Source organism: Sminthopsis crassicaudata, chromosome 3 (assembly GCF_048593235.1).
Source record: "Sminthopsis crassicaudata isolate SCR6 chromosome 3, ASM4859323v1, whole genome shotgun sequence".
Lineage (NCBI taxonomy): Eukaryota > Metazoa > Chordata > Mammalia > Dasyuromorphia > Dasyuridae > Sminthopsis > Sminthopsis crassicaudata.
The window spans coordinates 604843060-604856833 of record NC_133619.1 but is presented as its reverse complement, the minus strand read 5'-3'; the positions used below and the strand labels follow the sequence as shown (position 1 = coordinate 604856833).

At 51.0% G+C, this 13774-nt stretch overlaps 1 protein-coding gene across 2 annotated transcripts in view; it reads left to right on the top strand.

Moving 5' to 3' along the window:
- The window catches only part of EXTL1 (exostosin like glycosyltransferase 1), a 28070-nt gene extending 16013 nt beyond the window's left edge, over positions 1-12057 (top strand). The window contains exons 6-11 of one of the 2 annotated variants that reach the window (XM_074305764.1): positions 551-657; positions 2599-2694; positions 5569-5655; positions 7078-7238; positions 10424-10580; positions 11722-12057. In XM_074305764.1, coding sequence (XP_074161865.1) covers positions 551-657; positions 2599-2694; positions 5569-5655; positions 7078-7238; positions 10424-10580; positions 11722-11883 — 770 coding nt within the window. In that variant the 3' untranslated portion in view covers positions 11884-12057. Of the gene's footprint in view, positions 1-550; positions 658-2598; positions 2695-5568; positions 5656-7077; positions 7239-10423; positions 10596-11721 lie in introns of both variants that reach the window. The other variant, XM_074305763.1, reaches the window with a different exon arrangement.
- The last annotated feature ends 1717 nt before the right edge of the window (positions 12058-13774 follow it).

Below are 13774 nucleotides of genomic sequence, written 5' to 3'. Positions count from 1 at the left end.
TCCTGAGGATTTCCGGGTGACCTTATACAAGTTGTTTAATAATAATAATAATAATAACAGCTGACATTTATAAAACTTTAAGGCTTTCGGAGTGTTACATACTATCTACTTGATCCTCATAACCCCATAAGTAGTTACAGCTGGATAATCCTCATTTCACTGATAAAGAGGCTGAGGATCAGAGAGGGAAGCAGTTCGTTCAGGATGACAGCCAGTAAGTTTCTGAAGCAGGATTTAGCCCCGGGTCTCTCCCTCTGTTAGCCCAGGGATTTTTAGACTATGTTATGGGGTTAGAGTTTACTTTTTCTGAGCTCTGAACCCTCTCCTCCCTTGCCCCTCTCCACACTGAGACTCAGGACCCTGCCTCCAAACTGAGTAATCTCTAGAGCAGTCAATGCCCCAATGTTCTTTCTCAGCTGATCAGAGACATCAGCTCCCGTGTTCATTGCCATGAAAAATGCCTCTGCCTTTCTGGTACCTCATCCACTCCTCGCCAACCCTGCCATCTCTTCCCCTAACGACATGTCTCCATCTCCATTCCACTCCACAGGCTCCCGGCCCTCTGGCAGATTCAGTGCCCTGATCTGGGTGGGGCCCCTAGACCAGCCCCCCCTGAAGCTGATCCAGGAGGTGGCAGGCTCCCAGCATTGTGCTCAGGTCTGCCTCTTCCCTAGCCGGGCCCTTGGAGGGGAGAGGGAGGCTGGAAGGAGGCAGGTGGCTCCCTCAGCTTAGAGGTAACCCCCAAGGAGGTCCTGACTCCTTCTGGGTGGGGGAGGAAGGTGAACCTTTAAAGCTCCAAGCAGCCCTTGTCTCTGAGTATTTCACATACTCCTAGCTTCCAGAATGTCAGAGTTGGAATGGACTTGGAGGGCATCTTGTCTTCACCTGGACCTGAGCAGGAATTCCTTCTTTGTCATCCCCAACAATTGATCTTCAGTTGCCATTCCCAGAGGGCCAGTGACAGGGAACTTCCTTCCTTCCATCCTTCCCTGAGACAACTATGTGTCAGGAAGTGTTTCTTTTTTAAAGAAACGACATCTGTCTCTTCCTTCTAAGTATTCCAGTTTGTCAACCTCTAAAACGTGTCACAACTTAATCTTACAAAATACTACGGCATCATTGGGATATCTCAATATCTCATCATGCTTCTCACGGAAGGAGAAGAGAGGGGGAATTAATTTAGTCCACTACCTTTTTTAATAATTAAAAAAAAACACAAAAAAACACAAAAAAACAAAAAAACTGTTGTCACCAAGTTCTTCCCCTTATGCAGGAATTAGCTTGGCAACTTTGAAGTTCTTGGAAGTTGAAGTTCTTTGAAGTGGGCCTTGAAGGCCAAGTAGGATTTGTCTGTTTTTGAGGCAGTTTGGGGTAAATGACTTGCCCAGTGTTTGAGGTCAGATTTGAATCAGATCCTCTTGACTCCAGGACCAGTGCTCTATAGACAACACCACCTAGCTAACCCACTAAAATTGGATTTTAGTAAGTAAAAGCAACGTGGCTACTTTGTGGTGCTAGGATTCAGGATATCCCAGTTCTGTTCTCAATTTCAACTCTTATTCAATGGAGCAGGTTCTCTCCTTTCCTCCATCTTTCCTTTTGGGGAAACAGGAAAAACCTTTGCTTTTCATTGTGGGAGAAGAGACAGGGAAATAATTTGGATTAAATGGTTCCTTCTACTCTGATAGTTGATGTCCTTTGTTGCAAATTTCCTTTTAACTCCACAATTATCTAGTCTAGGTCCTTATCAGTGCCAATAATCCATAGCCTAGATCTGTTCTAGCATCTGAATTTTATCATTGAGGTCCTTCTCAACCCCAACAATCCATGTTCTAGATGCATTCTCACAAAGGTGGTTCATAATCTAAAGTCCTCTTGATGACAGTATTCCATGTCCCAGATCTGTTCTGGTTCTAGTGTTTTATTGTTGAGGTTCTGCTAACCCCAGTATTCCATGTTCTAGATTTAGTCTAGCTATAGTGTTTTACAGTCTAAGGCCTTCTCAGTGCCAGCATTCCATGTTTTAGATCTGTTTTAGAGTCAGAATATTATCGTTGAGGTCCTTCTCTGCTCCGATGTTCCAGGTCTTCTTTAGAACTAATACTTTTTCTAGGTCCCTCTCAACTCCAACGTTTTATGTTCTGGAGTTTCTTCTGGAGCTAATATTTTGCATTCCAAGATCCCCCCAACTCTGACATCCGTGTTTCTGCAACTGTGGAAGAAAACGATGATGCAAAAAATTTAATTGTTAATAGCAAGTGGGGAAAGGGGTTTGAAAACAGAAATGGGATGACTGGTGGAAATGAGAGTAGTTTATTAGTATCAGTTGCTTCCAGATATCATATCATCAAATTTCAAATCCATTTCTAGTTATTTGCAGACTTGGCCAGTAGGCAAAGAACTGCTCTTATGAATCAACTAACCAGCAAGCTCACTCATTCAATAATAATAATTATTATTATTATTATAACTCAACAACAACAATAATAATAACAGCTCCTTCCCATCTGCCTTCCATATCTCTGAGAGGTTCCAAACTCCTTCTGCCCCACTCTCAGTTCCTTTTCTCCCTCTCACCATCCTTCCCTTCTCTCATAGATTCTGGTCCTCTGGGGCAATGACAATCCTCCTCCAGCCCAGGGGAAGTGGCCCCAGACTACAGTGCCCTTGATGGTCATTGAAGGGAGGAAGAAGGTAAAAGGGGGATGGAAGACAAAGGAACTAGAAGGGGGACTCTCCTAACTCCCACCCTCAACCAGTTTGTTTATTTATGGATTCAACACCTATTAATGCCCAGGGAAGGGAAAAAGCATTTAGATAGCACCTATTGTGTGCCAAGCAATAATTATGCTAAGTGCTTTACAAATATCTCATTTGATTGGCACAATAACCCTGGGAAGAAGGGGCTCTTATTATCCCTCATTTTATACTTTAGGAGAGTGAAGCAAACAGAATGAAGTGAATTACCCAGGATCACCCCACTAGTAAGTGTCTGAGGCTGGATTTGAATTCAGGTCTTCCTGACTCCAGTCCCAGGGTTCTAGTCCATGGCACCTAGATACCTATTTTTGTAGGTTAGTCGTTTCAGTCATGTCTGACTCTTCCTGACCCCATTTGGAGTTTTTCTGGCAGAGATACTGGAGCAGTTTGCCGTTTCCTTCTTCAGCTCATTTTATAAATGGGGAAACTGAGGCAAACAGGATGAAGTGACTTGCCCAGAGCCACACACCTAGTAAGCATCTGAGGCTGGATTAGAACTCAGGAAGATGAGCCTCCCTGACTGCAGGCTGGGCATCCACTATGTCAACTTTCCTTGCCCTATTAGAGCTCAGTCTAAGGGGAAGGACAACATACAAACAACTACAGCATAAATGGGGAGGGGGGCATTTGAAGAGGGAAGGCACCAGCACTGAGAGGCACTGGGAGAACTTCCTGTAGAAGGTGGCATTTGAATTGAAACATGAAAGAAGCATGGAATCCAGGAAGCCAAAATGAGGGAGGAGAGCATTTCAGGCAAGGAAACAGTGAAGTTAAAAGATCCAGAGTCAGGAGATAGATTTGCCAAGAGTCACCAGGAGCTGCCAGGATCCCTCAGAAGCCATCAGGAATCATCAGAAACTACCAGGAGCCACCAGGAGCCATTGGAAACCACAGCAGCCACCAAGAGCTGGATGGAACCACCAGGAGCCATCAGGAGTCACCAGGACTTATCAGAAGCCATCAGGAGCCACCAAGAGCTGGATGGAACCACCAGAAGCCACCAGGACTTATCAGAAGCCATCAGGAGCCACCAAGAGCTGGATGGAACCACCAGGAACCACCAGGACTTATCAGAAGCCATCAGGAGCCACCAAGAGCTGGATGGAACCACCAGGAACCACCAGGACTTATCAGAAGCCATCAGGAGCCACCAAGAGCTGGATGGAACCACCAGGAACCACCAGGACTTATCAGAAGCCATCAGGAGCCACCAAGAGCTGGATGGAACCACCAGGAGCCACCAGGACTTATCAGAAGCCATCAGGAGCCACCAAGAGCTGGATGGAACCACCAGGAACCACCAGGACTTATCAGAAGCCATCAGGAGCCACCAAGAGCTGGATGGAATCACCAGGAACCACCAGGACTTATCAGAAGCCATCAGGAGCCACCAAGAGCTGGATGGAACCACCAGGAGCCACCAGGACTTATCAGAAGCCATCAGGAGCCACCAAGAGCTGGATGGAACCACCAGGAACCACCAGGACTTATCAGAAGCCATCAGGAGCCACCAAGAGCTGGATGGAATCACCAGGAACCACCAGGACTTATCAGAAGCCATCAGGAGCCACCAAGAGCTGGATGGAACCACCAGGAACCACCAGGACTTATCAGAAGCCATCAGGAGCCACCAAGAGCTGGATGGAACCACCAGGAACCACCAGGACTTATCAGAAGCCATCAGGAGCCACCAAGAGCTGGATGGAATCACCAGGAACCACCAGGACTTATCAGAAGCCATCAGGAGCCACCAAGAGCTGGATGGAACCACCAGGAACCACCAGGACTTATCAGAAGCCATCAGGAGCCATCAAGAGCTGGATGGAACCACCAGGAGCCATTAGGCACCATTAGGAGCCACAAGAACCATTAGGAATTCAGTATCCCTGGATCATGGAGGCCATGAAGGAGAGGAAGGTGTAGGAAGACTGGAAAGGCAGGGAGGAGCCCAGATTGGCTAAAAGCCAAACCAAAAGGATTTTGTATTGATCTTGGAGGCAATGTTTACTTTGAACACACAGCTCAAGTTCACCTTTAGGAGCAGGCGGGGTCAGATCTTTGATCGAGACCTTTGACAGTTGAGTGAAGGATGGACTGGAGTGGGGAGAAGCACGAGGCAGGGAGGGTCACCACCAGGCTAGCAGGAGATTATTCAAACAGGGCCTGCCCAGTGTTCCCTGGCACCTGAACGGAGCATTCTTGGGCCTGCAGAAATCTAGGGTGGCAGAGTTAGTGAAGTCCAGGGTGTCAGGAATAACAGATTGTATGAATTCTGAGAAGACAGATGGCAAAGCATTCTGGGAGATGTGTACAGCACAGCCTCATGGGAAGAGCGCTGCATGGAGTCCAGGACCAGCTCTGATATAGCTGTGTGACTTCAAACAAGTCCCTTAGCCAGCCTGGGTGTCAATACCCTCATCTACATGAAAAATGGAGGAGATGGCCTATGTATGAGGCATTATGATACCATGAAAAGAATGTTGGATTTGGAATCGGAAGAATTCCACCTCGATGCTTGCTTCCTATTCCATCTTGGGAAAATCTATTAACTTCCCAGGCCTCAGTTTCCCTATCTGTCAAATGAGGGGATTGGAGCTGATGGCCCCTGCGGCCCCTCCCAGCTCTGAATCCATAATCTATTGATCTGTGATCCTATAAAGTATTTTTCAGAAATTGTCCAAATCATGTTGGAGGGAAGGAAGGTGATCAGAAAGGGGCTGGGACAGGGAAGAAGCAGTTTTACTAAGGGAGCTTCCCACTCCTGCCTCTACTCACAGGGGAGTAACTGCTATTTTCTTCCTGCTACAGAAGAGTGACCGCTTCTTCCCTTACGGCACCATCAGCACTGATGCCGTCCTCAGCCTGGATGCCCACAGCAGCCTTTCCACCAGTGAGGTAAGATCCAGGAGAGGCTGGTGGGCTCCAGGTCATACGTAGCAATCCCATCATGCTCAGTGGCATTGGGGAGCAAGGGGATGCTAGAGAGGAGAGGTAGTGTGATGGAGAAGGAAAACATTGGACAGGAAATCTGGGGATCTGGTCCTAAGTCTTAGCTCAGCCCCTGAGTCACTGAGGGATTAGATTTACTTCTCTGCTCCTCAGCTTGTTATCTGGGTAAGAGGGACTGGATGGTGGGGGAGGGAAAAAGGGAGATACTAGATGATGAGCTCCAAAGTCCCTTCAAGGTCCAGTGTTCTGATAGTCCATATTCTAAGGCCCCTCCCCACTTTCACCTCCTGGGTTCTAAGGGCCCTCCCAGCTCTGACCTCCTGGGTTCTAAGGTTCCTCCCAGCTCTGACCTCCCGGGTTCTAAGGGCCCTCCCAGCTCTGACCTCCCGGGTTCTAAGGGCCCTCCCAGCTCTGACCTCCCGGGTTCTAAGGGCCCTCCCAGCTCTGACCTCCCGGGTTCTAAGGGCCCTCCCAGCTCTGACCTCCCGGGTTCTAAGGGCCCTCCCAGCTCTGACCTCCTGGGTTCTAAGGGCCCTCCCAGCTCTGACCTCCCGGGTTCTAAGGGCCCTCCCAGCTCTGACCTCCTGGGTTCTAAGGGCCCTCCCAGCTCTGACACCCTGGGTTCTAAGGGCCCTCCCAGCTCTGACACCCTGGGTTCTAAGGGCCCTCCCAGCTCTGACCTCCCGGGTTCTAAGGGCCCTCCCAGCTCTGACCTCCCGGGTTCTAAGGGCCCTCCCAGCTCTGACCTCCCGGGTTCTAAGGGCCCTCCCAGCTCTGACCTCCCGGGTTCTAAGGGCCCTCCCAGCTCTGACCTCCCGGGTTCTAAGGGCCCTCCCAGCTCTGACCTCCTGGGTTCTAAGGACCCTCCCAGCTCTGACAGTCTCAATTGTAAGAATCCTTCTGCTTTGCAATTCTCTGTTTAAGGTCCCTTCTAGGTCTGGCAAACAGCATCTAGTTCTAAAGGACATGAACAAGTCATATAATCTCCCTTGCCTCCAACACTATTCCTGATTTATCAGCTTCTTCATTTTAAGATTTCCAGAAAAGGAGATGTTGAACTCTCTTTCTTGATAAAACATTCTGCTTCTAGATTGCACATAATTGCCTGGGTGCTGGCTCCTCCATTAGACTGCGAGATCCTTGAGAAAAGAGATTGTTTGGGTGTTTTGTTTGTTTTTTGCCTAATCCCCAGAGTTTAGCATAGTGCCAGGCATATAATAGTCACTTTGATAAATATTTGATGACTTAACCTGATTCGGTGCTGAAAGTTCTTTGGGAATTTACTTTTCTTGCTGCCTGCCTTGGTATCTCCCAGGGAGCTTCCACTGGGAAGTCCTTCTGAGAGTCTCACTGCAATTCCTCCCCTAGGTGGACTTTGCCTTTGTGGTGTGGAAGAGCTTCCCAGAACGCATTGTGGGTTTCCAGACCTGGAGCCACTTCTGGGATGAAGCCAAGGGCTCCTGGGGCTACACAGACCAGAGGCCCAACGAGTTCTCGGTGGTCCTCACTGCGGCTGCTTTCTACCACAGGTACTGCCCCAGGAGACAAACGGTCCGTGGAGCCTCCTCCGAGGGGGACTGGGGCATTCATGGGAGACCTGATAAAAGCTAAGGAATCCCAGGCTCGTGGCATGTGGAGCCAGAAAGGACCGTGGAGGACTAGGTGCTAGAAAACAGAATGGCAGAGCTGGAAAGGGAGAGGGCGCCTCATCCAGTCTTCTCATTTTATAGAGGAGTAAACTGAGGCTATTGAGATTAAGGGATTTGTCCAAGATCCCTGGGGCTGGAAGTGGCAGGGTTTTGAAGCCCTGTATTTGCATTTGTAGTTGTAGCCAGAAGCTCTGATTTAAGAGGCAAGACTATTGGAGACGAAAATCTCTTGGGAAATGGAGGGAAAAGAGAGAGAGAAGAGAGAGAAAGAGACAAAGACAGAGACAGAGACACAAAGCTAGAGACACAGAGAGAGAGACAGAGACAGAGACAAAGATAGAGAGACACAGAAAGAGACAGAGACAGAGAGTGTCTCAGAGATAGAGGCAGAGATGCATACACATAGAAAGAAAGGAACAGACAGAGACACAGAAAGAGAGAGACAGACAGAGACAAAGAAGGAAGAGGAGGAGGAAAAGGAGGAGGAAGAGAATGGAAAGAGGGAACGAGACAGTTCTGTGCTTCTTATGATAAAATATAGAGTGTTGGCTTTGGCTCTAGTGCTGATGGATTAGAATCCTGTCACTGATATTTACTAAATTGTGACCTTGGACACATACTTCTCCATCCTGGGCCTCAGTTTCCTCATCTGCAAAATGAGAGGGTTGGGCTATTTGCTCTAAAGTTGCTTCCGGCTCTCATTCTTTCAGTCTGTTTTTCAGAGGATTCAGACTGTCTGCTGCCTCAGTTGCTATGGAGACACTCAGCCTGGAAGGTTTTGTTTTTTGGGCCATTGGGTCTTTCTCAGGGAACGGATTTGGAAGGAAAGGGGGAGGGAGGAGTAGGGCCATGTAGAGGGCATGGCTAGTGTGGGCCGCAGCCCCAGGCTAAGTGGCTGACCAGAAAGGGTGGCCGGGGTGCCAGAGTTAGACCCAGGAAAGTCCTTCGGGGTCTTTTAGGTTTCAGAAAGAAATTTCAAGCAGCTCCAGCCGCTCCCCATCGGCCACATTTGTGTGATGAAGTAGGGAGTGCTCCGAGAGCTCTGTGTGCAAACTGAACGCTGTTTTAAATGTACAAGGGAGTTCTGTGGTGAATCATAGAGGGAAGAGTTGCCCCCAGTTTACCTTTTGTATAAATCGGGAGTTTTACATACCAGGTTTGCATAAAGTGAGGCACGCCCTGAGAGTCACATCCCAATAGCTTACCTAATGAAGCAGCTAGCTGGAAGGTTTCCATGCCCCGCACCAGCCGGAGCCCAGCCAGTTATGTGGCTGCATAGACGGCCCTCACTGACTGTGGAGCCCAGAGGCGACATCTTCTGGAGATTCATGGGGAAGCACTGGGAAAGATGCTCAAATGGCTCGGGCTTCAGAATCCAGAAATTTGCCTTACAACCCACAGGAGGATGGATTGAGAATCTCTAAGGATCCTCCCAGCTCTGATATCATGTATTCTAAGGACCCTCCCATCTCTGACCTCCTGGGTTCTAAGGGCCCTCCCAGCTCTGACCTCCCGGGTTCTAAGGGCCCTCCCAGCTCTGACCTCCCGGGTTCTAAGGGCTCTCCCAGCTCTGACCTCCCGGGTTCTAAGGGCCCTCCCAGCTCTGACCTCCTGGGCTCTAAGGGCCCTCCCAGCTCTGACCTCCCGGGTTCTAAGGGCCCTCCCAGCTCTGACCTCCTGTGTTCCAAGGGCCCTCCCAGCTCTGACACCCTGGGTTCTAAGGGCCCTCCCAGCTCTGACCTCCTGTGTTCCAAGGGCCCTCCCAGCTCTGACACCCTGGGTTCTAAGGGCCCTCCCAGCTCTGACCTCCTGGGTTCTAAGGGCCCTCCCAGCTCTGACCTCCTGTGTTCCAAGGGCCCTCCCAGCTCTGACCTCCTGTGTTCCAAGGGCCCTCCCAGCTCTGACCTCCTGTGTTCCAAGGACCCTCCCAGCTCTGACACCCTGGGTTCTAAGGGCCCTCCCAGCTCTGACCTCCTGTGTTCCAAGGGCTCTCCCAGCTCTGACCTCCTGTGTTCCAAGGGCCCTCCCAGCTCTGACCTCCTGTGTTCCAAGGACCCTCCCAGCTCTGACACCCTGGGTTCTAAGGGCCCTCCCCGCTCTGACCTCCTGGGTTCTAAGGGCCCTCCCCGCTCTGACCTCCTGGGTTCTAAGGGCCCTCCCAGCTCTGACCTCCCGGGTTCTAAGGGCCCTCCCAGCTCTGACCTCCTGTGTTCCAAGGGCTCTCCCAGCTCTGACCTCCTGTGTTCCAAGGGCCCTCCCAGCTCTGACCTCCTGGGTTCTAAGGGCCCTCCCAGCTCTGACCTCCTGGGTTCTAAGGGCCCTCCCAGCTCTGACCTCCTGGGTTCTAAGGGCCCTCCCAGCTCTGACCTCCTGTGTTCCAAGGGCTCTCCCAGCTCTGACCTCCTGTGTTCCAAGGGCCCTCCCAGCTCTGACCTCCTGGGTTCTAAGGACCCTCCCAGCTCTGACACCCTGGGTTCTAAGGGCCCTCCCAGCTCTGACCTGCTGGGTTCTAAGGGCTCTCCCAGCTCTGACCTCCTGGGTTCTAAGGGCCCTCCCAGCTCTGACCTCCTGTGTTCCAAGGACCCTCCCAGCTCTGACACCCTGGGTTCTAAGGGCCCTCCCAGCTCTGACCTCCTGTGTTCCAAGGACCCTCCCAGCTCTGACACCCTGGGTTCCAAGGGCTCTCCCAGCTCTGACCTCCTGTGTTCCAAGGGCCCTCCCAGCTCTGACCTCCTGGGTTCTAAGGGCCCTCCCAGCTCTGACCTCCCGGGTTCTAAGGGCCCTCCCAGCTCTGACCTCCTGGGTTCTAAGGGCTCTCCCAGCTCTGACCTCCCGGGTTCTAAGGGCCCTCCCAGCTCTGACCTCCTGGGTTCTAAGGGCCCTCCCAGCTCTGACATTCTGGGGTCTAAGGGCCCTCTCAGCTCCAGAATTTATAATTCTGCATTGTTAAGGGCCCTCTCAGTTATAATATCCTATATTCCATGCTTGCTTTCAGCTTTGACATCCTGTGTTCTAAGAATCCCCATGGTTCTGACACTAAGGCTTCAGTCTCTTCTCCTGCCCAGGTATTACCATAACCTCTTCACCCACTCTCTGCCTGCCCCACTGAGGGACCTTGTGGATGAGCTCTCGGCCTGTGAAGACATCTTGATGAATTTCCTTGTGGCTGAAGTCACCAAGCTCCCCCCCATCAAAGTACCACAGAGGAAGCAGCTCCAGGAGGTACCCTCTCCAAAGGTGGGGACAGAGGAGGATATTGTTGAGGACCCTGATGGTGGGAGAGAAAACTGTGCAAGGGGGAAAATTGGGTAAGAGAGGGAATTATGGCCTTCCCTTTGAAAAGGTTTGGAAAAGCAGGAGCGGTACCCATTCATTCATGTACAGGAGGGGCAGCTGGAAGCTTCACTTCACCAGAATTCTCTGCACTTGGGAGGATTATCTCCTGTTTCCAGGCACTGGAATATGTGTGAATCAGCTTCTGCTCTGATAACTTTTTAATCAATGGCTTTGTTGACACAGATATGGTTTGTTTACTAACTTTAGAGGTGACACAAAGCTGGATGGATAGCTAAAGCACTAGATGATACCATTCTGGCTAGAGTATGAGCTTGAATTTAATTAGATGAAATGTAATAGCAATCAATGGAAAGGCTTATAATAGCTCCAAAAGGCTCCAAAAAAATCAATTTCCCAAGTACAAAATGGCGGGAGACATGGTTCGATAAGACCTTTGGATTTTGGTAATCCATAAACTCCATGTGAGCCAGAGGCAAGATTGTAAGATCTTAGATTTATAGGTCGAATAGTGAAAGCCCCTCATTATACAGATAAGGAAACTGAGGCTCCATTAAGTGACTTACCAAGGCCACGTATCCCAGGTCTTCTGGCTCCGCATGTCAGGGGGCTGCATTAAGAGAAGACCAAAAAGTGGGCAGTGCAACGGCACTCCACAAGGGAGTATCATGATCAGTCCCCAGACAAGCTGGGAAGGACCAAGAACGATGCAATGGGGGAAAGTCATAAACTCATTAAATTAAGTTAATTAAATCAAACTTTCTAATGATGAGAGCTGTCCTCGGGGAATGGGCTGCCTGTGGATGGGGGTGGAATTCCCCTCATAGGAGGAGCCGGGAGACCCTTCTCCTGCACGGTATGGGAGACCTTCCCTTTTTTGATGAGAGTTGGGCTAGAGGTCCCCCAAAAGGAAGACATCTCTGCCCCCGCCCCCTGCCTACCTTTTTCCAAGAGAAGCTTGCTTTGATATTCAGTAGAAATCCCCTCTGTTAAAGGGCTGGTTGGAGGAAAGTAGGGAGATGGGGCCCTGTGCTTGTGCTTTGACCTGCTCTTTCCCTGGCCGTTCCAGAGCCCCAGAGCCGACCAGCCGGGGAAGGGCTGCGTGCACAGGTTCGCCTCCTGGTTCGGCCACATGCCTCTGGTGCATTCACAGCTGCGCCTGGACCCTGTGCTCTTCAAAGACCCGGTGTCTGTGCTGCGCAAGAAGTACCGGCCATTGGAGAGGCTTTAGGACCTGGGACAGCACCGGCCGAACTTCCCACCACGGGCCCTTCGGCCAGGGCCGCGGACGTCACGCACGGAGGAGACGCTGGAGTTGAAAACACTCCTCTCCTGCTCGCACCCGAGCTGTCACGTAACCTCTCAGGTCCCTTTTCTGGGCAGGAAAATAAAAGGAGAAGCTGGACCAGGTGCGATTGAAAACCTTTGTGCTTGCAGGACAGATGCTTGTTCTTGCTTAGCCCGCGCCGGCAGAGCTCACAGCTCCAGAACCGTCCGGCCCTGTTTGGGGCGACCCCCAGCATCTCCTGCACCGAGACCCGCCTAACGGGGGCTGAGCTCCGGGGACCCTCCCCATGGCCGGAGCTCTCCACCCTCCCTACAGTCCTTCCTGGAACCATCAGAGGGCAGCAGCGAGCCAGCTGGATCCGCCGCTTTCTGGCCTGGGTTCCCAGTTTAGTCCGGGAGCTGGAGCCGGGACAATCAGGAGGGCCGGGTTTTCCCTCCTCCCTCACCAGGGATGGGACCAGCTACATCAGAGCCGGGAGAGGATTCGGGACACACGCGAGGTCTGCCGGGCCAGAGAGCACAGGGTCACCCTCAGGAAAATCAGTCTGTAATCTGTATGCTGAGTTGTAACTAACTGAAACTTCCTGGGCAAATTCAGGGTGTGTGTGTGTGTGTGTGAGATGGAGACAGAGAGACAGAGAGAGACACAGACAGAGACACAGAGACAGAGAGAGACACACACAGAGACAGAGAGAGACAGAGACACAGAGAGAGAGACAGAGAGAGACAGAGACACAGAGACAGAGAGAGAGACAGAGACACAGAGACAGAGACAGAGACACAGAGAGAGACAGAGACACAGAGACAGAGAGAGAGAGAGAGAGAGACACAGAGACAGACAGAGACACAGAGACAGAGAGAGAGACAGAGACACAGAGACAGACAGAGAGAGACAGAGACACAGACAGAGAGACAGAGAGGGATGGAGTGGGTATGGAGGGAATGCGCAGAAGCACTGAGGACAGCCCCAGTGGGGTCTCTGCTCTTTGGGAGATGAGCCCTGAAGGGGGGCTCCTTAGAGACGGTTGTTGAGAACATTTGCACCCCGTGCAAACTTCTATTGCTCCTTTATAAAACAACTTTTAGCACCTTAGGATCTAGTACTGTTCAGTTTCCTCATAAATTAAAATGAGAGGATCGATTCAGATGATTTTCCCAGATCTAGGGGAGAGGTGTTTGTAATGGAAGAAATATGAGGAAACTGGGAAGGGAGAGAGGTAGCAGAGTCAGAAGAACTGGATTTGAATTGTGACCCACTAATTGCCTCCAAGACACGACCCTTTCCTTCCTGGGCTTACATTTCCTCATCTGTTAAACACGAGTGGGGAAGGGGAGTGAGAGGGGAGACAGACTCATGTGTCTCTGAGGTCCTAACCAGTTCTAGATTCTAAGGTGCTAGAAGCTGCCTCACAAAGGAGTCACAGAAGTCTCCCACCTTCCTGTCTGGTGACATGTAAGGAAGCCAGGGGGACATTCTTGTTTGGGTCAGCCATCAGCATCCGATTAACGTCTCCCTAACCCTGATGGGCTGCTGGTCCCCGAGGCCTGACTCCGGCCTAGTCCCGGGAGGGATGAGCTTGAATTTCCTCCTCACATTTCACATCCCACGACACCACTCCACGGCTCCCCTGGGGTGGGGCTGCTGCAATCACTTTGGGAATCCAGGGGCTCTGCCTCATCTTGCCCAGGATATAAATATCTGCCTCTAGCAGCTGCACTCCCAGAAGCCCAAAAATTAGGAGGAGGGAGTGTGCAGGAGGGGCAGGTCTGGCCAGGTCCTGCTGGGGGTGATGGACGGGGAAATGGAGGAAGATCGAGGCCCTTTCTCAAAGCCC